General features: G+C 39.0%; 1 protein-coding gene across 2 annotated transcripts in view; it reads left to right on the top strand.

Moving 5' to 3' along the window:
• prkcz (protein kinase C, zeta) overlaps positions 1-25,156 on the top strand; it is a 164,684-nt gene that overhangs the window by 131,686 nt on the left and 7,842 nt on the right. For both annotated transcript variants that reach the window (XM_088937913.1, XM_088937915.1), the window contains 8 exons: positions 1,623-1,720; positions 3,146-3,232; positions 3,963-4,098; positions 4,602-4,689; positions 5,013-5,132; positions 6,395-6,474; positions 7,754-7,843; positions 21,562-21,677. In XM_088937913.1, coding sequence (XP_088794039.1) covers positions 1,623-1,720; positions 3,146-3,232; positions 3,963-4,098; positions 4,602-4,689; positions 5,013-5,132; positions 6,395-6,474; positions 7,754-7,843; positions 21,562-21,677 — 815 coding nt within the window. The remainder of the gene's footprint in view (positions 1-1,622; positions 1,721-3,145; positions 3,233-3,962; positions 4,099-4,601; positions 4,690-5,012; positions 5,133-6,394; positions 6,475-7,753; positions 7,844-21,561; positions 21,678-25,156) is intronic.

Below are 25,156 nucleotides of genomic sequence, written 5' to 3'. Positions count from 1 at the left end.
TTTGTGAAGCTTTTTCCTTGAAGGTTTTCCTAATTTAATTTTTTAGGATATGTGTTACCCAGATGTTGACTTTTTTAGCAAAACCCAGCTCTGTGCCGCTCCTTTAAAATAAAATACCATTCAAAAGTCACTACTCAGTTGCTCTGCAATTCCTTTCCAACAACAAAATTGACTTCAGTTTATTCAAAGTCTTGATTCTTCATGTATCTCAATGGAAATTCAGAATTTCTGTTCCATTTACTGAGGCTGATGCTCATACCTTTGTTTAGTGTGTATCACAGGTTGCAAACCTGACCCCCAACTGCCAGGCAGGCTGAGTTTCTGGAGGTGGAGTCTTGAGAACCCAAACTATAGAAAAGATACATCTACACAGAAGCTGGATTCAAGTTTGATATGCTGGAGTCAGTTTAACAGTAATGTCAAAATAAATGAAAAACAGTAGTTTCTTTTACTTACAGTAAATGATATTAATGAACCAGTTATACAGCTCTCCCATTGAAGAAACAGTATGTGGTGTCATCAGCATTCAGGTGCTTGTGAAGGGCAATAGGTTACATAGCATCACACACTGTGTCTTAAAAGGGAACTGCAACACTATTTTCATATTTCAGGGTTAGAAAAATCAGCATTGATCAGTGCATTTCAAACCGCAATAACAGTAAAATGTACATAGTAACTTGTAAAACCTCCAATTTACAGTACGTCACAAAATAGACAAAATTTGCAGGTTTGCGAAATGCTGTGTTCTGCGATTCAAGATGGTTTTGCCAGCAAGGCAACCTGTTAATCTTTTAACTCTGCATGCAGATCCCATTTCTGCAAAGAAATGTCTGCTGCACAACCTGTACTTATTTGCTTGTACATCACATTACATAAGTCATTACAGAGACTAGTGAGCAGGAAGGGCCGTATCACCATTTTCCCACAATTTGTGGGAGTTTAAATGCGAGTTGTGCCAACATGGCAACTTACAGTACTTTCAGAAAGTTCATGATTTTGTGCTTTAATTTAAAATTGGTCATTTTTTTCTGTAACATCAATGAATTTATTTTGTTACTGAGATTTAATAACCAGTCTGAGACTTCAATTCCCCTTTAACTCTCTCTGTGACTAAGTAAAGATTTAAAGTTGGTTTTGTGATGCCCACCCAGGTCAGAATTGCCAGTTGTTCAGACTTGGTTGTAATTTACTCAACCACAATATAAGAATACAATTAATTCTGATCTCTGGAGGGAGTGAAGACATGCTCTTCTGACACGCCCACCTGAAACACAGCTCCATGCTGACCCCCAGGAGAGTTGGCACCAGCTGTCGATGACATCACTGCAACCCTGCAGGTGCCCAAGAAATCACAGGAGCTGCTCTTTTTTTTGAAAGCTGAGAAAGTGACAAACACCCTACCCTTATGGCACACCACCAGCTGTGCTCTGGAGCTGGAGGAATCCTGGTCAGTACTGGCCATTGACATAACCCAGGATTGAACCAGCAACATCTGAGACATGGGATGAGGCATCGCTATTTTAGTCAGCAAATGAAACAAACAAATGACCTGAAGTTACAGTGTAGGTGAGGGTGAGAGCTTCCGACCTCAAATATCTTTGTTTCTTCCTTTATCTCTGCAGGATATTGACTGGGTCCAGACGGAAAAGCATGTGTTTGAGCAGGCTTCCAGCAACCCCTTCTTAGTTGGCCTTCATTCCTGTTTCCAAACTGAGAGTCGGTAAGCCATCTTCTGGACCTTAACAAAGCAGGAGGAGCAGTGCTCACAGTGGGGGGTAGGAGGTTTAGTATAGCACAATCTACTTAAGAACTCAGCAGTTACTGCTTCTTCCTTTAAGCTGTCCCTGCCTGCATGGTGAAATGTAAGCTATGTGAGTTGGTCATAATTTGTCGAAACAAATCCTAGAGGCATTCGTAGTATTCATATGCTTGCAAAATATTAGTCATTTCAAGCTCTGTGAAGGTTTCGGTTCCTTACCAAGTGTGAGAGCTGGCTCCGTTCGTGTGGGAAGGAAAAATAACCCAAAGGCCTTGCTTCAACAAGCCCTTAACAAAAAGATGCTACCCAAAGAATATGACAGGAAACTCCCACCATTTCAAACCTTCCTGCCAAAAACATGACTTGAGGTATGCCCAGTGAGTTGTACTGCCAGACAAATCGCTCTACACCTGGTGAGTGGCTCCAGCTGAGGTTCTTGTGAGTGCTAAGAACATCTTTTGCTGAATTGACCATGCTAATTGCCCCTGGCAGGCGAGATAATGGAGAAAATAGGAGAAGTTTACTGTGAAAAGTTTGTACAAGTCGTGTTACGTTTTCTCAGACTTCGGCCACAGAGAGCAAAGCTGAAGGCTAGATTTGGCAGCCTGTGCACACGTTCCTTGGCGAACAAGCTCCTGCATGTTGCTTCCTAACCCCACCTTCAGATGATCACAGCGCTGCCTCTAAGGCTGTGAGCTTAAGTTGCAGTGTGGATGGTAAAGTTTCACTGAGAAACAGGCTTCTGCTTGCATGTGACAAAAGGTTGATATAATAATTATTGAAAAATGTACTGCTTATTATTCTGAATTAGAGGGACCTGTGGGAGCTTTCCAGAAATTAATGCAACCTGAGACCTCTCCAGCAGCTGTTTTCTTGCTGTTGGCAAAAGTGCCCTATCCTTTAGGAATCATTTTCTGGCTTAAAACACAAATCCCAATGTTTTCTTTTTACCTATCTGCATTTGCATTTCTTCCTGGGGCTAATATCCTAATGTCCTAAAAGGGATGTTTTTCCTGATCTATTTTTACTTACGGTTTGTTTTCCTCAGTATGCTTTTTTAAAGATTTTTCCAGTTTAGATGACAGGTCGGTGCCTCTGTCTTCCCGAAATGTCCGCCATTTATAAAAAAGCACTTCAGCACCATAGAAGCTGTGCCTCCTGGCGTTTGTTTTCTTAGACATTTGCTTCCCCCTGCCTTTTCCCCACACCTTTCTCTGCAAGGGCCTGGCCATCTTGATTTCTGTGAAGGCCTCATAATGAAGGCTTGGTTCTAGAAGATGTGAGGCATACCATGTGCTTCAAACCTACTTTATCTGCGGAACACAGCTTTTTTGATGGCTTACCTCATGTTCTGCCATTTCTCATGTTGTTGTTTTTTTGTTTCAGATTATTCCTTGTAATTGAGTATGTAAATGGGGGTGATCTGATGTTCCATATGCAGAGACAACGGAAACTTCCGGAAGAACATGCACGGTAACCAGCTTTGTGTTGGCAGTGCACCCCACCGTCCCCAGTGGGAGAGAGGAATGGTTGCGATCATATCCTCACACAGATGTTACCAATAGCAGATTGTGACACATAACTCAAATTGAGTTAACTCTTTTCTGGTATATGCAGTTTTTATTGCTAAGAATCAGCCAGGTGTGACACAAGAGAGCTGACTTATTTTTCTGATTGTATGTTTTGCACTCTTAGCAATGCCATTAAATAACTATATTACAAAACTATTTTGTATTACAAAGATAGTTTATCTAATCTCTTACAGTTTTGCTATTTTTTAAATGTTCATATAATTGATATTTTGGTTTTGTCTACAGAGCTTGTTTCACAAAAAATACTTTTTTTTACTGTTAACTAAATGTTAATGAAGTTGGCTGAAATTTGCTCAATTAAAGATGTCCAGAATGGAGCTAAAACTGCTGTCATGCAGTGCCACATTGAAGAATGAACAGTTGTGGAACTGGGCTTCTGAATATTTGATGACACTACTATAAGAAGATAAATGTATGAACTTTGAAAAATATATAAATGGCAAACATCATATTTAGTTTTGTTTTATATTTTATATAAACATCTAGAATCTACTAAAGTACAAGTCTGTTGTCAGTTATCATTTTGCCTTTTTTTTCAGAGAGGGGCAGAGGGGTGAATTTCATGACTGAAATTGTCAGTACTGTTGTTGTTTGTTCCCTTTACTCTTTAGATTTTATGCTGCTGAAATTTGTATCGCTCTGAATTTCCTCCATGAGAAAGGCATCATCTACAGAGATTTAAAACTGGACAATGTTCTCTTGGACCAAGAGGGACATATCAAATTAACAGATTATGGGATGTGCAAGGTAAAATGTTCTCCAGTGTCTACCGTGAGCTTGTTAACTATAAGGAGCCTTAGAGCTGGCAACAGCAACAGCAGCAGTTTTAGACAAAATATGTTGAACTTCATCTCTTTTGTAAACCACAGGATTTATCTTTCTCCTACAAAAATGTTTTTTTATAAAAGGAGACAAAAATGTGTACTTTATTATGTTAATAATACTGATTGCTGTTTTTGTAAGACTAAAGAAGAAAGATGTACCAATCCAGCTTTGCTTATTGTACAGTAAGCCCAGCCTGTAAATGAGGTTGAAGTAGGGAGCCGTGTCAGCATGTGGGCTGCAAAAGGAACAAGTGGAGGTTAATTCTTTTGCTTGTTCCTTTGCAACCTATAAATGTGCATGCGAAATATCTCGACTACAAGCAGAGTGTACTCCAGTATATAGGTAAAAAACCTTACAATTGTTTAGGTTCGAATTGTTCACCATATCGCTAAGGTGCAAATCTGATGTCCTGTTTTTGTCGTCAGGAGGGCATACAACCCGGTGACACAACCAGTACATTTTGTGGCACTCCAAATTACATAGCACCAGAAATCCTCCGGGGAGAAGACTATGGTGGGTTTCTCCATCAAAAATCTTTATTTACCTTCCCTCTCCTCTTTGGTTTTATTATGAGCTAAATGACTTTTTAGATATCTGGATGAATTCTAACCTGATACCCTCTTGTTCAGTTGCTTTTTTTTAACATAGTCATGGCTTTTTCACACTGAACGGTGGCCAGTGGCCAGGCACAGTAGAGTCTTGTCCAGCAGAGGACCCCATTAAACAGAAAGAGGGAAAAACAAATTATTCCAAACGATGAAATGAAATGAATGAATGTAATTGCTCGCGGCTGTCAGGCTAAACCTGGGAGGGTAACAACTGCTCTGTCTCGTCAGGGTTCAGCGTGGACTGGTGGGCTCTGGGGGTGCTGATGTTTGAGATGATGGCTGGAAGATCCCCATTCGACATCATCACGGACAATCCCGACATGAACACAGAGGAGTACCTGTTCCAAGGTGCGTTGTGTTCTGCATAGATTCTCTCCAAGTTCTGTCCCTTGAGGACAAGCAATGACATTTCAATCAGAGCTCTTAACCAGAATTCTGAATGACTAATTTCACAGCTCCATATTAACCCTTATTACTGTAAATCTTATTAAAGAAGCCCATTCTTTGAGTTCACCTGGGATTTGATCTTAAAAGCATTAAAATAGGCTAACTCATGCCTTGTAATTTTATCAACTTGTTTTGCAATCTATCTAAGTGTAGTTTTGATCATTGCTAGTGCGTATATGTCCATTTACATTTATATGTTTCTATACATTTATGTGTATATAGAATTTTGCTCTGGACTGTATCCCAAGCTTCGGGTGTGCTTCCTCTGTTGCTTTTAGAGGACAGTGCCTTGTGTTTCAGACACAGACCAAGACATCCTACTGTCAGCTGCACCTTTAGTTGTCCTCAGTCCCCAATGAAGTACACAGCAGGGATCTGGATCCTGCCTGAATGTAAATAACAAACACTCTCCACAGTGGCTGCTTGGCCATATGCTTTCAGTACAGCATAGGGCCAAACGTGTGTCTGGCAAGGAAGATTGAAGGCAGATGCTGTTATGTTTTCTCATCCTGGATTGGGGCTCTTCCAGAATTGTGGGGCGATTGAAACCGTGCATCACAGATACAAGTCGAGTAAGAAGACTCGACTTGATCATTGAAAAAGCAAAATCCATTTAAGTTTTCATCCAGAGAAACATGCAGCGTGGATTCATAACAAATAAAGAATGGCATTTTGAAATGGAAAATGGGGAAAAAAAATCTTTGAATTGTTACCCAGAAGATTGCTCTGTGTGTACAGTATGTGTGGTGTATGTGTGGTGGTTAGCCATTTTTTTATTTTAAAGTATCTGCATTTTTTCCCCTCATCCCCAGTCTCGCACGCAACAGGAGGTTAATCATATGAAAATTAAAAGCTAAAAGATTAGATATTTTTGAGCAGATTGTGTCTTTTTTTACTACATAGATGGTTTGCTTTTCTAAAATAAAAGATGCATTGCAATTAAAGTTTCTGTAAGGTCCCCACTGTATTGTTTTTTAAAGATTTCCCCATTTTCTTAGCCCAGGGTGTGTTTTTAAGATTTATATTCACAGACACTGACAGTTATGTACGAAAAGAAACTGTCTCTATGGTGCCCCCATAAACTGCATACAATGAAACCATAGGTCCAGATATGTTGAATCACGTATTGCTTGTCTCTTTATGAATGTTTTCTTCTCCTCCAGTTATTCTTGAAAAGCCCATTCGCATTCCAAGATCTCTCTCTGTCAAGGCTGCCAGCGTATTAAAGGGCTTTTTAAATAAGGTAAGAGGCAGATCTTCACAATCTCGTCTGCAGTGTGCACAGTATTAGAAGATTATATATTCCCTTATAATGGAAAGCACTCCTGTTTCACAGCAACCTGGAGTGCTCAGTCACAAAGCCAAGTGAAAAGTTGCAGATTCTCCACATGCAGAGATTTCAGCTCTTGGTTCAGTTCTCAGAGAACTAATGCTTACATCTTGACAGTTTATCCCAAGTCAATGAAGCCAGAATTAAATTAAAAACTGATGAAGTAAAAATGAATCTCCCAGGAGTTTCATAGAAGTACTAGAAGGTGAGAATTGAATATGTTATTTAATAGACGAACAAGGGCATAGTGACCCAGACTATATCTATATCCGTGTCTATAAACATACATGAAATTGTCATAAATATGTCATCCTTTGTAATCTGTTAATGCTACATCTGTATTATGTGCTGTACAATGTAATCCTGTCTATGGATGACTAATAATGTCTTGCAGTGGAATTACAGTGAAGTGAAACATGCAGTGACATTGCCCACGAGAAATGATTTTTTACCCCTGAATCAGTGGTACAGAAGAGGTACCAGTTATAGTCTCTTTGTTTGTCCTCAGCATTAAGCATACTGTTTATCTCTGTTCACCTTGTGACTATTGTGAATAAAATTCAATTGCAAAGTATTATGAATCCTTTCATTACTTTGTGCTGATTGTGTTCAGTTTGACTTTAGGTTATTGAATTTCACAGTGTTGAATGAAAAGGAAACCTTGAGAGGAACAGGCAGCTTGTGTATTAGAAACGTGCAGACCTGTAGTATATGACAGAGGTGATTATGTACTTCTTTAACTGCACAGTAGGCTTCAGTTGAACATTTGAGCTCTTCACTTTCAGTGAACTTTCACTTTCAGAGTTTTCAGTGTACTACAAAACTAAAAACAAAGCAAAAGCGATGCCAACAGAAATCGATGGAAGTATAACCATTTTGTAGCTTCATTGTATCACATCTCAGAAATTAGCCAGACTGGGCCTGGTCAGTTGAGATGGGAGACATCTAGCAGTCTCTAAGGAAAACCATGTTGCTGCTGTGAATAGTGTAAGTGAGAAGGTTGAAGTAGTTCAGGTGGGTAGCTGCGTCAGCATGCGTAGGCTGCAAAGGAACAAGTAATAGGTTTATTCCATGCTGAAAGGAGAAGAAAGAAAACAACGTTTCGGCTGTGGGCTGTGGAGCCTTCTCACTGCCTTTGGTAGTTCACTGTAAAAGCTCTCACCTTGGTTGAACTACTTCTTTGCCTTCACAGGACCCTAAAGAGAGACTTGGTTGCCAGGTGCAGACTGGATTTTCAGATATCAAATCGCACACCTTCTTTCGCAGCATAGACTGGGACCAGGTAAGACTGTGGTTTATCAGTTAAGTTGTGGACTTTGAGGTAACACTTCTTGCTTCTGACATTGCTTGTCATTAATATTTTATCAAAGGAATCAACAGCCTTCATTTCATAATCTTTTTTGTGCAAGGGCTCATAATATTTCACACTACATATGGCATGTGTCATGTAATGACATCAATAGATTGTCATATCACTCGGAGCAGTAGGTGGCTGTCCTTCTTTGGTCGCTGTAGCTGTTGGTTCTTTGCATGATGTGTGATAATGGGCTTGGTATCGAAATGCATTTTAGTCAATCAGTAGATGATGTGTGCTTATTTTTTGGCATCTTGCTTAATAGTTGCTAATGTCTCAGCATGCTTATATTTGCTCAATGTGACAAAGGCACCATTTGAGCTCTCAGCACCCTCCTGTGATTGAAGGCAAATAACCATAGCAGTCTATGCATTACAGAGCCCAGAGTAATAATTTAAGGTTTCTTTACTCCGGCAGCAGCAGCAGAGTGCACACTGAAAAAGTATAAAACATGGGTGAAAATGCATAATTTTATTAAATAAATTAAATATCAAACCTCCACACTTGAGTCAAATGAGAAAATGGAGATTTCTGTAATGGAGATACATATGGTCCTGTTAATGAGGGGGCATTACTAATAGGCTGAGATCTAAGAGTTTGGTGCAGCCAAAACTCGAAAGAAAATGCATAACGTGTGCACAGCACTCGCAAAGTCAATTAAAAAGTTCGCTTTTCTATGTTGAACAACACAATAAAAGGCTGACAATTTGGACGAATTCGCAGGCTTTGTCAGTGAAGGCTTATGACAGTGGTACAAGCAGGAATTCTCTGAAGAGACTGTGGACTGCATTTTAGTTTTGTAGGAATATCCAATTTATTTGTCCTCTTTAAGTTACCCCAAGCATTGAATTCATTTGCGTCAATCATTGTGTAAACCTGGAATATCTGTTCCTCATAATACATGAAATATTTTCAATCCTAGGAGTTGCATCACTGAGGTACAGCTGGAAACACTGCTGTATTAAAGCCCTCTTTTCTTATCAAAAGATAATTCTTATACCCACAAGAAAAACAGACATGTTGTGGAATGTTATTTTTTCCATTTTGTGCCCATTTAACTCGAACTTTTCTTAAAGTTTTCCTTTATTAACACTAAGCTGAAAAGTGGGGGTCTTTCTTAAATAAGAAACAGGCACCTTTGAGCTAAATGATATGTACAATATGAAGAAATGGGAGTAATGGTTGTAATCATTTAAGAAAGAAATATTGTAGACACTGGTATTGACCTTATTAAACATCAAAAGTCATAATGTTATGATTATACTGCTGTGTTCTAAAGGTCTTCATTAAACATATAGTGGATGAAATGGTTAATCCTCACTGTTGCATAGTATGCTTTGTGAAGCAGATCCATTGAGCCTGCACCCTGCTGTGAAATTAGTTTATGACATTTTACAGTACATTTGAGATGTTGTGGTGTTAGTGTGATAGGTCTAGTTATCGCCTTTTTGATATTAATCAGATAAGATCCGGGACAGGCTGACTTCATGTTGCGTTTCACACAGCAAATGATAATAGTGACATTAGCACTTTGCTGATTTTGTTTAATTCATTTTTTTATATTAACTTGTGTTCTGGAGCCTCTCTTCTCAAATGCTACATTCTGTTTGCTTGAGAATTGTGGATGGCTAAAACAGCTTCTGTTACCCAAAATCAGTGACAATATGCTCTAATTCGGTAATGGAACAGATTAGCTAACTTAATTAACGTATTATGTATTAATTATAAGTCGACAGCAGAAAGCATACTCATTTGTTTTCAAAAGACTGGACAGACATTCTAAAAAGCTAAAAACAAAAGATAGGCATATGAAAGCACTTATCATTTTTGTTTTCATTAGTTTTAGCTATAGCTAAATATGCGTAATTTCATCAGTCTGTCCACTATTATTTACAGTAATGAAAATAAAATATATACTTGTGTAGTCTAACTGCAGTACATATGTATAATCCAAAGTTGTACAAATATATATGTTTATATAAGGAGCAGACAATTTCATAAAAGCCTATGACAAAAATGTTTAAAATCTTGTAATATTTTTCATTTGATATTAAAAAAAAATCTTTCAGTCATGCTTGTTTCAATTCAGCACTGTTCCTACCTGAAATGATCTGACAGCAAACAAGAAGAGCACTAGTTTTCTGTTAATAACTGCAGCTCATTCTCTTTTAATTATGTTTCAGCACTAGTTAGACACTATGATCAAATTAGTTTACCCCTGCTGGCCATTCATTCTTAAAGAGGTGCGAATCAACATTTGTAGATGCAATGCAGTTGACTGTAGATGGCAGTGTGCGTAGCATTCACTTGTAGTATTTCCACATACAGTAAATAAAAGTGAATTCTAAAGATTTTCAAATAACTGCGACGGGACAAATATACATGTTTTAAAAATGTAACTGGAAAGATACAAAAAACTCTTGAAAGGATTATGGAATTGTATCATGGAAATAACACATATCTTCAAAGCTCATTTGCTGTTTTCACTGTTTAAATCTTTTAAAAATTTTAAAACATTTTCAAACAGCTTGATAGAGGTGAATTGTGAAGGCTTGTGGACTGTATTCAGTCATTGCATGGAGTTAGTCTGATGAGGTAAAAGACATAAGGAAGATATGGAATCTCCATGAATAAAAACATCTCTGTATGAGACTGACAGATATTCTGGACTCTGGAAGAAAACTAAGCACTGAGCATTTGCTTCCCTGCCTCTCTAGCAGCAAAGGGGGTTGTGCGTTAATGAGCACAGCAACAGAAACTATACCGTTCCAACTGCTACAGCTGGTTCAGTGCACAGCACAGCAACAATTAAGGGTGTTAGACTTAGTGTTAGACTTTGCAGCTCCATTCAAGGATAGCTGGTCATTAGAAATCTTGCAGGAAGTACAAGCATGGCTGGTTGTAAGGAGCCTGCATATGTTGTCTTGGATGCCCAATAAGGAAAGGGAGCAGAGAGAGGCATGCATTTAGTGTGTTATTGTTTAATAATTGGACTTTGCACTTCCTGCTCGGGCAGTTGCTCTGTTCTTTCAGAAAGACAATCGCACATTCTGTCTCCAATTTGTTGGAAGCCTAGGCAGACGGAAAGACCAAGAGATTTAAATCTCATGAATTCCAAGTTGCAAGAAAGCTCGCCCGTGTCTTCAAACGTCTAGACAGGCTGTCGTATGAAACTGGCAAACACTAGTCTATTGCTAATTAGAGGGTTATGGCCTTGGTTTCTGTTCAAGCCCGGCAGATTTTGTTTTGTTTTTTCATCTAGATTCCATGGGTTGGTGTATTATATATTAACTTGTGTGTGCCGCTTCAAATCTTCTTCTTTTCTTTCGAATGTTGTTAGAATAGATAGAAGTAGAGTGAAACATTTATTGTTTGAAATATTATACTGTGCGACGTCTGTGTCATTTTACAATTAAGAGATTGGTCATTTTTTTCAGCGCATTTCTGTACCTGTATGTGCTACAGATTATATTTCTGAATGAAACACCCATATTGATGACTGCATTGTACAAATATGAAACGTATATGCTCATGAACCTGTTGCACGACAAGGGGAAAACTCTTCTTCCTTTTTGCTTGTGAATATAACAGGTGGTATTTACCAGGCTTACTCCCTTAGAGTAATCTCACCGCAAGGGAAGACCGATACGACGATAAAACAAACAAGAAGAGAAAGGAAGTTCAGATCCTCCTGACTTATTTCATTCTGTCGGCCTTCCACTAGCCTGACCGCCTACTGGCTGAGCCCAGCAGGGAGTCAGTCTGCGTCTGCCAGTGGAGGAAGCCCAGTCAGCCCCCCCACTGCTGGGCTGCATGCTGGGATACAATGGCAGGTTGAGTGTAACGCCTGCGGTACCCCTGCCATACATAATCAAGAAAATTGTCTTTAATGGGAGCCAGCCTGACTAAAATGTGACAGAAATTCAAGGTTTCTGGGCTCCTGTCTCTTAGTTGAGATCAGCAGGGCTGTCTACATTCATTCAGCAGGCTGGCTGACTACGTTGTGCCAGCACAGCCCTGCTCCCTCATGGCCTGCTCTCAGCTATACAACTGGGGAATGCAGGGCCCACGTGCAGGCACCCGTCTCCGCACAAACCTGCTTTGTATCGTCGACACAGAGTGATATTCATGCACAAAAAATAGGAACTACCATGTCCCTCTGAAAGTGAAGCCTTTCCTTGTAAGACTCTGTCAAAAACCAGCACATTGAGATTCACTGAAGTTGTTTTTTTAAATGAAAGAGCTCACATTTGAGTAAGGGCAAGAAAAATCAGAAATGTACTTTTCATGCTCAGAACTTAAACAAGCAACAAAAAACCTCAAGTATAAGCTAGCTTTTTTGGGAGATTTTTAAAGTCAGTACCTTGCACCAAGTACAAGCATGGCTGGTTGTAAGGAGCCTGCATATGTTGTCTTGGATGCCCAATAAGGAAAGGGAGCTGAGAGAGGTATGCATTTAATGTCCAATAAATCCTGGGCATTATGAGGACCTTTTAGGCTGTGCTGCACTTTCTCTGGAAACTTTGTGATGAATGGTCTTGATTTGAGCTCAGACTGTTGCTGCCTGAACTGATGAACCTTGAGGTGCTCTTTTGTACACAGGCAGGCAGCTGCCTTTAAATAATTGGCATTTGAACGGGCCTGAGAACTTGTGTTGGGCACCTGCAAAGGAGAAATGATGAAGTGTGATGAAAGAGACACTTCTGCATTCATCTTCTGGGAATCGTAATTATGACAGGGAGAGACATGACCTCAGCATTCAGAAGAAGCAAAGGCCTCTGCAGTAATTGATTTCCACAGTGGCAAAAGATGACCCCCACTAGTTCAGCACCATAGGTTAAAGTGTATCCATTCTTAAAAACCTCATCATCCTCGGGTAGACTTGCTGTCCTCCTGCAATGCTTGAAATTGCACGGTTTTAAAATTGTTACATTTTTCTTAGAAACAGAAGGGCATAAAAATGGATCGCTGCCCTTTAAGAAGTGTCGAAATCCTCTTTTATCATAACCGAAATTGCGATGCTGTGAAATCTCTGCTTCAAAAAAGGAACTGAAAGCCACGCTAATTTTAAAACTCAAGGTCCTCATCCCCGTCCTCACTGTCCTTTTGCAGAGGTTGGAAAAGCACTTAGTACAAGGCAAAGAGTTAACAACAAAATGCTACTACTCTGCAAGACTATAGCTAATTGAAGCTGTCTCAGGGTGTTAGCTGCATTAGTGTTCGACGCACTCAGAAATCCCAGCACCTGTGTCAGACGGGGGGATAGTTAACACTCGGGGAAGAAACGCTGTGAGCAGGAAGCCGATTCAGCGAGCCCGCACTAATGTCATCATCGTCACGCTTCCCTGCTTCAGAGACACAACTTCAGGCTGTAATTTTGTTCCAATCCATTACACCACCTGGGGAGCTGTGCAGACAGCGGCTTTGTGGGAAAAAATAAAAAAAGAGAGAGCAGCAGAAGTAAAAAAAAAAGGAATGAAAAATTGTAAATGCATTATTTCTTCATTAAGTACTACCCCCATTCACACTCGAGATATCTCAAGTATTTAATTTCCATTTATTCATGATTAATTTAACGTGGAGTCGTGTACATGACACATGATTAATTTAATTGGGAGTGGAGTGTAACAGGTTTGTTTCCATGTATGTTTTATAGCAGCGCATCCCCACCCCAGTCTCGGGAGAACTGCACTCTAGCTGTGTACATGCCAGCATACCAAGATTCTCATATCAGTTGCGCCTGGTGGGGGCAGCTTCCTCAGAAGAAGCATGTCTGAAATTAATATTTTAAAGGCCGTGCAGTGCTTATGACTTCCTTTTTCATTTTTAGGTAACTGACAAAAAAAGCAACATATGCAATTGTTGATTTCATGTGTACCATGTACCATTTCCTCTACAAACAATATTAAGGGTCAGCAAATCCATTACAAAAGATGCTGTCGTGCCCCATGTTAAATGCACAGTAAAGCATAGTAAAAGCCTGGTAAATTGTAGAGCATTACAGTGTGGTAAAGCGTGATAAAAGCCGTGAGACACACGGTAAAAGCGTAAATAGCTTGCAAATTTTCTGCAGTAAACTTTGCAAAGTGTCTGACTTTTTGTTTTGCTTTGGAAAAGGCAAGACTCAATTGCAGGGCTTGAGGCTGGCCTCTGGTGCCTGTGTGTTCCTGGAACTAATTGGACGTTACCTATAAAACAGGGAGCTGTTGCCAGGGCACATGGGTAGACATGGTTCAGGTCTCTATCTTTTATCCTTCAACAGTATAATAAACAAATTGGTCCAGAACACTCACCTGTATAATAGCATTTGCTGGGGTTTACTGACTGTGCTCTGTGTTTAACATGAGAAAGGTGAAAAATCTTCCTCCTGCCTTGGTCTGACTTTTTAACCTCCTTTGTGGAGGAGATGGAAAAAAAAATTGAAGTGGGAAAAATCTAAATAAGGCCTTGAACGAAGCTTTTGAAAATGTTCTGGTGGTATCCAGGGTATTAACAGTTGCTTAAAATGTTGGTTCAGAGAAGCCTTTCTCCTCTGGCTTTGTCCTCCCCTATTGTGCCCAAACTTCAAGAATGGCAAGAAGGAACGCTTTGTTTATTTTGCCTAAAAATTTGATTAAATGGCCTGGGAACTGGCATGCAGATCTGAATCTAAATCCAAAAACAAAAGCCAAGAAAAATGACACCTGTCCTGCAGAGGAGAAACCTGAGAAGCATTTGATAGATGCAGACAGGATTTCAAAACAATTTTCCAGCTCCCTAGTTTCTCCATTTGCAGAGTGATGGCCTGAAAAGATGAACAAGCACAGCCAGTGAGATGCAGCTGATTGAAAAGGGATTGTTCCTTACTGCAGACACCAGGGCACTGCTGGTCAACAAGCTGGGATCAGAAACGCTGTCCAGTCCTGACACGTGGGGGGTGGGGTGCTGTTCATTTTAGCTGCATCAACAGCTGTGTATTAAAAAAAATCAAGTCATAATGCAATAATGAATCCATCAAAAATCATAATTAATAAATATTGGTGTAAATGCCTATTTCACAGTGAAATTAAATATATTTGGCAATCTATTTTGACAGCGATACATATAAAGTACGGATTACCTAAATCATTTATAAAACTATCCAAAAGGGAATGATTTATCCAGTGCAGAGTAATCTGATTGACTTGGCTGAACTAATGGAACTGGACCTGTGTTTTTCCATGAAAATGTCACACACTTTGATCTGTAGCGGTTTCATTTTCACAGCAGTGAGACTGTTTGTTGTTGTTTAAATGTATAAATATTAATTATCTGTCCCTAAGAGAGCAGGTTTTTACTAGAGCAGTAAGCCATTTGAATGTCGTTTATATGTGCAATTGTGGTTAAATGTCATTTTAAGATTAGCGTGCCTGCTATTATGATCATACGCAAAACCTAAATCCAGTATTAAAACAAAAGCTAACACTAAGATAAATTGTTGGATTATAGCAAAATATTAACACGGGACAAGTGCATTCATCTTCAAAACATCTTTTTCTTGTTTGCTTCTTTAATTAAATGAAGGTCTATTAAATTAAATACAATTTTTATAGATTTCCATGCTTTCATGTGTCACTGGGAAATTTAAATTCTAATCTGCTATTTTGTGAATGTTTGGCATCAGTGCTTCAATCACATAACCAGACCCCTAATGTACAGAGAGGGTTGTCTGTGTGGAGTGGGAGGCTGACCTGGTAAAGCTCCAGCTTTAAAAACTGACAGGAAATGCACTCAGCTCTGTTTTGATTTTTGCTTTGAGTCAGGAAATACACTCGGCCCCCGTGCTCGGTCTCTTGCTTCTCAAGTGCTCTGAGATTAAAGTAATAAGGTAAATGAATGAGCTCCCTTCTGTATCTCTGTTTTCCCTTCGGTTTCTTTCTGGGTTCTCCAACAGGCTCCGTGATGTTGTCTGTTAGGACATAATTAAGACTTTGATTGACAGGGTGCACGGGTTATAGCGGAAATTTTTCACCTTCTTTCTACCATCCAGCCAGGACTTTTGATAAGCAAAGACCAGTAGGTTAGAAACTTATACCAAAATTTTCCTGTGTTGATATCTGAGTTATTTGGAGTCTTCTGCACGTGCTCTTTTGTGTGCTGTAAGGTATAGTGGTAATACCTTTACTCAGTTGTCATGACAGAATGTGGCAGCGATTTCTTTTGAAATGATGAGCAAGCAGTGTTTGTGAAACCTCATGCTGATGAATGCCATTTATACGAGCAGATGATGCGGCATTGCTAGCAGTAATTAGTTGTAATTAAACTCTTCTTGGGGGCAGATCCAAACCTAAAAATGAGATTTTTGAAAGTCTTCTGAGGTTAACAAATCCTAGAAAACTTTTGTTGAGAAAACATTCAGATGTGAAGTACAGAATTTGACAGGAGATCTATTTATGTCTCAATGATAGACCCTTGAAAGCTACTTTCACTTTTTATCCTCTGTTAGGTTTGATATTCTTGCTTAAAACAAAAGTGTAGTGGGCACATTTTTACAGATGCTCGCTGTACAATAAAAAGAAAAGTTCCGTAACAATTACGCATCAAAATGGAGGGAACAGTTGGTGATCAAGCTATAGTCTAGTTCATTAGGACTGTCAGTGTAGGTGCTTCTGGGGAAGGAAACAAATCTGAAGCTGTATTCACTCTCTCAGGCACTACTGTTACTACACAGCTTTCTGTAAAGAAATTAAAAGCATCTGTCATTTGATATTAGAAACCTCCTGTAACTGCCTGAGTCACATGACCAACTGCTGGTTTAAAACACAGAAAAGGTTATAACCACACTCAAACTTAGAAAAAAGGACATCTTCAAGTGTCTGGGCTCATCTTTGCTAAAACAGCATTGTACAGCTGGCCTTAAAGGGGAACCTGTTGTGGGATGATTTGGTCTTAGTTCCCACAGATTGGGGAAGACTAATCACCACCTTAGTCGTGATGGTTCAGGATTCAATATTGAATCATAGGCTGGGGTATTAATTTCTGTGGTCAGTCGTCTGAGGAGAGTAGAAGGTGGTGTTTGAGCCTGGTTTTGTGTACTCTGCAGTGGTGTTGCCTCTGTCCCACTCCAATTATCACTGTCTTATTTTACAGACCTCTGGTGTGATGTAATTTTTCAGCCGTTTGGAAATACCGTTACCTTTAGAGTTTGCGTCAGTTTTTGTGCGACTGGATTTATTCTAATTGGTCTCCAGCTCTGTCAACGAGCGCGATCATGCTATTTTGGCAAGTGTCGTGAAGCTGCAGTGGCAAAGTGCGTCATCTCAGTTGCTAGACCTGGCTCCTTCCAAATTACTGAAAACCCACAAGGCCCAGGGTAATTTAACAACCTTGCGCTGTGCTCAGCCTTTTTTCTTTAAACTTACATTGGCCCCCAGGCACTTGTCTGCTTTTGCATAGGAAAGCAACGAAAAGCAACTAGCCACTTCTCTGCAGATCATTAAATTGTGCAGTTCCCTTGCCTAGACACAGTGTCAAAACTGTCTACAGCAGGGAGGGAAAAAGGGTGATGCATGGTATAAACCTCTTTTTTTTACACACAAAACCAAAAAAGGTAGCTGATTAAACCTGCGGTGTTAAAGGGCAACCAAAAGCACTCGGAAATCTTTGCGTACATGTCACTCACTCAAATACCTAAATAAAATGAAGCTAGATTGAATGAGAGAGGTGTTTACGTTTAGTCATTGAATTTTATATTAGAGCTAAGTGCTGACATTGCACTGAAGCTAATTTGCCATTTGTAAAGTAAGTGTAGTAAACAAATATCTTATTTTCATGAAGATGTTTACAAAAACTAGTGATCTGTAGGTACAGTACATCCTGTGTTTTAACTCCTTTAATTCTAAAATGCTGAATATTAATTTTCAAAGACCCTTACTTGCTGAGCTTTGTATCTACTCTATGGTAATGAAGAAGAAGTGTGTTTGGACTGGTTTCGACTTAGTGTCTTTATTTACTTACGTACATTATTATTTAAGAGTAAAATGGAAGTTGATTTTTTTATATTGCTCCATATACAGTATTGCCTTACTTGAATGAGACCAAAAACACTGCCATAAAATAAGTCTTCTTAAACACTGAATATTTTTATGTCTGGAAAAAATTAAATAAATCAATGCCATAGTTATGGCACTCCCTTTCATAAGGAAATTCAAATGAAAATTTACTTATAGGACAGAACTCTTTAATTGTAAACTTTATGGTGATGTATTACATAAATGCATAAGAACAGTTAAGAAGTCATTCAGCATGTCTAGCTCATTTGGTGGTTAGAAGTTAATTGAACCGAGGAGCTCATCCAGCCATTTCTGGGAAGAACCCAGAGTACCTGCTTCCACAATATGGCCGGATACCTTGTTCCATACTCCTGCAACCCTTAGGGCAAAGAAGTGTCTGCTGTGTAGTGTTTATGAAGGCATTATGACTGTGTGATTTAGCCTCATTCAAGTAAAGAGTAAGTCTTTATATTGTATATTTGAACAGAAGTGTGTTTTCTGAATAGACAAAAATGTGAAGATCATGGATGGGCAGTGCTTTTATAAAGTCAGGATGAAGTCAGTTAGAAAGAGTATATATCATATGCTCCTTGCATAGAGTTTAAAGGGAAGCAGTAACTGAGTGAAAATGTCTAGGGTCTAATTGCTTCAGACTGTGACTAATGCTTCACAAGCCTTGGAGAGTTTTGCTAGCCAATGAAGAAAAATCCACCCCAATCCCACCCGCTTTAGGGTTACAAAACAGGCAGAACTCCCTCAACTTATAACTTAGAATAACAACCATATTTTCTACTTTCTCACAAGCTTGATAAATTAAGCACACAGGGAAATGGAAGTGATAAATCGCACAAGGACAGCATTGCTCTTTTAAACTATTGTCTTAGCCTAGGGCTCATTATATTAAAAAAATGTATCTTGGAAAAGAGAAAAAAAAAAGATGGATTTTGCTGATGTTGAATCCCGCTTTCAAGGGCCTGGTGAAAGCCTAGTGTAGTCCGTAAGTCATGGCTCACAATTTAGTTTCTTGTTACTATGACAGGGGACAGAGGTGTATTTTTCTGACCAGCCTTATATAAAATAGTGCAAAAAAAGAACTGGTGTTCTAATAGCATCAGACTTCAGTGTGAAGGCCTTTTTAGCATAGCAGTTCATTTGAACATGGTCTGTATATAACTAAAATAGAACATGCTCAATTTTTATACAGGTGTCACAGAAAAAAAACCCATAATGATGTGGACATCACCTCTTTGTTTTCCATCCATCCATTTTCTAATCCCAGCAATTCCTATCCCAGCAAGCAACGGGAGCAAATCAAGATACACCCTGGGCAGGATGCCAATCCATCACAGACACAAACACAGACTCACACTCACACCTAGGGCCAATTTTCCCACATGCCAGTTATCCTCCCAGTATGTCTTTGGACTAAAGGAGGAAACTGGAACACCTGGAGGAAACCCATGCAAATTCAGGAAGAACATACAAACTCCATACAGACAGCACCCCAGGTCAGGAACAGAACCCTGGGCCCCAGCGCTGTGAGGCAGCAGGGCTAACCACTGAGCCACCCCTCTCTGCTTTCATTTTACAAATAATATTCCTTGAGGGAAAGGAAAAGATTGGCAATGTCAAATCTGCTCAGGGCTAGTGTGGGAAATCTGGCTGGCGTAGTTAACATGTGCCTCCTTTATGCAGCTGCGGAGAGAAAGGAGCACCGAAACAAGAAGGAAGCAGGTTACCCACGGTGTTAAACAAGTGAGAAGGGAGAGCTCTCCTGCTTACTTTTTGTTTTGCTCTTTCTCATAAACGGGGGCATTCTTGTCTCCAGAAGAAAAAGCACACAAATAAAGGAAAACTACAACTATCAAAACAAACCCCACGTAACCCTTGCTGTACATTTCCAACCGAGTACTTAAGTACCTATGAGCCCATAATGGCTCTCTCCCTCTCTCCCCATTGATTGTTGACGTGTACGAATGAGTGTTCCTACACTGTGAGCCACTTCATCCATTTACCAGCTACATTTCCCGCAAAAACCACTTCAGCTACTTTGTTTTTTTTTCTCCCTTTCTACTTTTGCCCCTGCCTGTGACGCAAGTGATGAAATGTTATTAGTTGCCTGTTTTTCAGTACACAAGATCCCGCCACCCCCCACTACCACCTCTGTCTTTTTTTCCACCATCAGCTTCAGGTTTGTTTTTGCTGCTGGAGTGAGAATGGCACGATATACATGCGCTTGGGTGCAAAACAGGTTTTTCTCTTGCTAAGTTTTGCAGTGCCTGAATTCTCCAAGCTCTGTGCCGTATTAAAAGCTCCCAGAATGATAGAATATTCAATGGCATTTGCAAACCATAGGCCCCTTTTACTCCAACATGCAATTTGAAATGAAGTTCAGAATGTTCACCCACTGGTCAAATTATCCCACTTTTATTTTTATGAGTACCAAGTATTTACACAGCTTAAACGAGACCCAGCCTGTCTTCTGCAAAGCTTTGAAATATCTCGGCCCTGCCCTATCCCATTCTTCTTGTAGGGTTTCCAGCCAGGTAATTCTTTGTGAAATTTAAATACTCTGGCTCCTGATATTTTCAGCAGGATTGGGAACTGGGCATTGCTGTAGCTCCTCATGCTCCTCAGGCCAGCAGAGTGCACAGAGGGTTTGTTCATGGGACTGGGGATTCCTGATGGGTTAGCCAGTGAATGTCCATCTGGCATCTAAAGCAAAATGTGGTGGATTCTATACTAATATGTTGTAGTGAGGGAATACTGTCCCAATAATCCATGGAAAAATAGCATCGAGGAACCTGCTTGTGAGCAATTTTAAAAAATATTAAACCAGATCAATTGATAATACATTCTCATTTACAATGATGACCTGCTAAATACCCATTAATAAAGTTTTTGTTTTACTTGAGCAATCTGAACAAACTGCTTTGGATTTGAGCCCACAATCTTCTGGTAATACTTAGATAGATCCCACACCTGCTCCACATTGCTGTCCCACTTCAGTAAAAAAGGTTTTTTTTTTATTCAGTCTTACTGAATCTACAGTATGTACAAAGGGTGTAATTTGAAATTGCTCTAGTTTATTGGTATTTGCATGGTTTTCCATTAACATCCTTTGGGTGTTTCAGTGGTGCTTCAGATTACTGTACTTGTTACTTAATAGAACCTAATAGAACAATTTTGTGGCATGGTGAAACATGCCCAAGACTGATATATTCTATTTCCCCAATGATTGCTTTAAGGAAAAGTCAGGCTTTTAAACAAATTTAAGCAACATCACCAAAAATTGAAACCATACACAACAGAGTACAAATCAGAGAAATTATTAATTTGTCTGTTGATTTTATTTCAAGGACCTAAAATGACCTACTGTATATTCTACACAATACGTGCTACCCATTTATACAGATAGGTTTGGTAAAGCACTCTGGTTAAATTACCCTGCACAAATTAAACAAGGAGTTGGAACCCCTGATGTTCCAGAGTCCAGAGCTACGACAAGATAGCTATGGGCTATCTTCATTTTTATACTTTGTTCCACTGCTTTTTTGAGGTGCTACAACTGCCTACATTGTGAAACCACCATTACAGGCTTGTTTTTTGTTGTTCTGTCACACTTCCCATTTTTAGCTGGAGAAGAAGCAGATGACACCCCCTTTCAAGCCCCAGATTACGGACGACTATGGTTTAGATAACTTCGACACTCAGTTTACCAATGAACCAGTGCAGCTAACTCCAGATGACGAGTGAGTATTCTTACTGTTTTAAAATCATTCATCTGAAGTGAAGAGTGACAGTATATCATGAGTGATTGTTCTGCTTCTTTGCACAAAAGCTTTAGCATGGACATTGTCAGTTTAAGCTGACACATTATGCATCATTTTAAATATACTATTTTGGTTTTGTGTGCAGAGGGTAATTTTAAATTAGTTGGCCTATTCAGACAGCTGTATCTGCACTGTAGATCAATGAAATTTGGTGAGTATATCACCAGGGACCATGGACACTGATGATACCCAATGAAGACCATTATATTGTCTCAGTTTGATGTCATTTGAGTACAATATATATTGTATATATCCTCTGGTGATCCTCTGGTGTTAGTGACATCTGCACTGTGCTGTGACTATGCAGAAATTAGCCTCATAGTCCAGTTTGTATATAAACCATATTTCATGCCTCCACGTTTTTTAAGTTGTTTGAAGAGGGCACCTACATTACAAGGATTTATTTTGGTGTGCATATACTATACACCAGCAGTGCTTGGGGCACTAGACAGGTTAATACAAAACAAAAACAGAGTATTGAACAGAAATAAAGACAAAATTAGAAAAAGTGGAGAAAAGAGAAAAGGCACAGACTAATTAAAAGCTTGACTAAATAGGTTAAGTTTTTAGTCTACATTTAAAAACTGTAAGAGATTCCAGAGTCAAGGAACAAGTAGGCTGAAAGCATGAGTCCTGAGACAATTGTACTTATAAGAAGGTACTAAAAGAGGTGCCTGAGCAGAATGTAAAGCCTGCTTGGTACATAGGGAGTGATGAGAAATGATAAGTATTTTAGGGATTTCATGTGTAGAGTTACATTTTGAACCGAATGTGCTGGATAATGAGGAACCAGTGAAGAACTGTCAGAATTGGGGTGATGTGGTCAGGGAGCCTTAGATGTCAAGCAGCTGAGTTTTGGAATGGGTGACATTTGTTTAGGAAGTGGGTAGGAAGACCACTGTAAAGGCAGTTACAGTACCCAGCTGAGATGTGATGAAGGCTTGAAGCAGGTTTTCTGCAGCAGTGTAATCAAGAAAAGACCAAATGTGGGCAGTGTTTCTGAGGTGAAAGTAAGAGACTTTACAGGTGGCTTTTATTTGTGCATCAAAACAGAACTCGGGATCAAACAAGACCCCCAGATTTCTCATAGGACATAATTTTAGGCTACGGGAATTAAATGAGATGTAGTTTTCCTGGGATTTATGCACATCGCCTCAGTTTTAAATGGAGGAAATTTGAACTGAAGCAGGCCTGAATTTCACTGAAAGAGACCCTTTGCCGATAAGTCTCCCTAATAAAAGTAAATAGATTAAAAGAAGAAAAGATTTGATAAAGCCCTGGTATAGATGTATGTCTCTTTCACATAATGTGCTCATAGAAGGTGAAATATAGCATTACGTACATCATTTATTATGTAAGAAATTCAAATCTGTTTAATACGCTTAGATAATACAGAAAACATGCAAGGGAGCACAATTAAATTATGTTAATTAACACTGTAACCCTGGTTGGAATAATTGAATTAACAATGTTACTGAAATGAACTGTAACACTTCTATTCTGATCATTTATTAACTTTTTACATTTTTTTCCCTTGATTTACCATGGTTTGTGCAGCATACATCTTTCCCCATTAACTTCAATCTCTCTCAAAGTTGTTTGATAACTGTCTAGTGTTTTACATTGATCTACATATATTACTGCTTGAGATTTTTATGCAGTCGACACACTTTCCTTGTTGTTGCCTTAGATATCAATTTTGCTGGTCCTCAAATAATCCTAATAATACAGTAGCTGTAAAATGACATGGAAATACCTTCCGGACGTCAACTGTTCTTTTTATTTCAGAGTGAAAAGTGCTGATTTTTTTTACCTGTAAGTTTGGTTTTGCCAAGAGTTCACATGTGATATGATTAATTTACATCCTGGTTTTCTGTCAGGATAAAACATTTTCACAGAGTTTGTCATGCAGTTTAAACTAATATTGGTAATACTTGTAGAGGTCAATGTTAAAAGATGGTACTGAACTCATTCCATATCTTATCATATTTCACTAAGTATCAATTATGAACAAATTCCTACGATATTTTTATAGGAGCGTTGTGTGGGCAGACGTCTGAGTAACTATAGCCTTAGAAGTGAATGAAATGCTGAAGTGCATATAGATTTCAGGTTTTAAAGTGTAGTTTGTATATTCAAAAGTTCAGCTTAACCAGAAACATATGACTGACCCGATTTAAAAAAATGTTTAGATTAGCTTAAACACAGCGAAACAGTGGGGCTTATTGATTATTGTAACAATCTTTGAATATTTCATTTCCAAATAAACTAAAAGCAGCACTATTTTGTTTAATAATTTTCCACAGTTACAATAACTGCACAATACCAATTCCCAAGAATATTGTTTATATAGTGGTAACTAATTGTCTATATCAAAGGATCAAGTAATGTAGAGTTTTAATCTCATCGTCTCTCTAACCACACTAAAAATACCATTTTATTTTTTTGGCCCCTTAAAGGAACTTTAGATTTTCTCATGGCAGAAAAAAAAATAAAGACAGAAGAGGAACAAAATACATTTTAAAAATATCAGCTGTAAGAGTCTTAAACACAGCTGTTGAAGTGTTGAATACTTACTGTACACCCAGTGTGAAACAATAAAGTTGTTAACTCCTTGCCCTCTAAACCTCTTGCAAACCTTGATTATAAAATTCCTACAGGAGAAACAGAATGCCTCCATTATTAGTTTGAGATGTACAGTATGGCAGCTACAGAACCTGTGCAGATTCCTACTGTGACTGCTCTCGTGCAGGCTGTATGCCTCTCTGGTCATGTTCAAAGGCGTATGGGAATGCAGAAGTAGTAGGGAAAAGCACTAAAACTTTCAAATACATAAGAACAATTGCATAAATCCTCTCTGTGTGAGTTAATGTATATGTTTTGCATTACTACAGCGGTTCTCCTGTTTCTTTTACTAGACCAGTGCACACATAATGTCCCAGTGGTCACTCCTAGGAAATGTTTTAATGAAGTGCTAACAGGTTGAGTTTATTCATGACAGTGACCTCAACTGCTTCCACATAATGTCATCTAGCTGTTTTTGCTTTCTTCATTTCTGGATGCAGAAAAGGTTATTCTCTGTTTTACTCTGAGTAGGTCTCAGAGGCTTGAAAAAATCAATGTAGATCAACACTACACCGTCGTAAAATACAGCATTAAGTTGTACTCTAGAAACTAATTAAAATATTTTGCCTAAGTTACATTTATGACAGTGTGTCTAGAGGGCTCCCAAAGGGTTACACTTTTAATTAAAAAAAATATAAACAGGTTTTCAGAGTTGTGCACATTGCATGGTAATGCCAACATCTCGTCTGCTTAGATGTATGACGTTGGTTTTTGCTAACTTTATTATGACTGTGGGCTGCTTGAACTTTCGACCCAGTGCATACCACCATTCC

Source organism: Atractosteus spatula, chromosome 20, assembly GCF_055471065.1.
Source record: "Atractosteus spatula isolate fAtrSpa1 chromosome 20, fAtrSpa1.hap1, whole genome shotgun sequence".
NCBI lineage: Eukaryota > Metazoa > Chordata > Actinopteri > Semionotiformes > Lepisosteidae > Atractosteus > Atractosteus spatula.
Note: the sequence above shows the minus strand (reverse complement) of the source record. Positions and strands in the feature narration are given on the sequence as shown.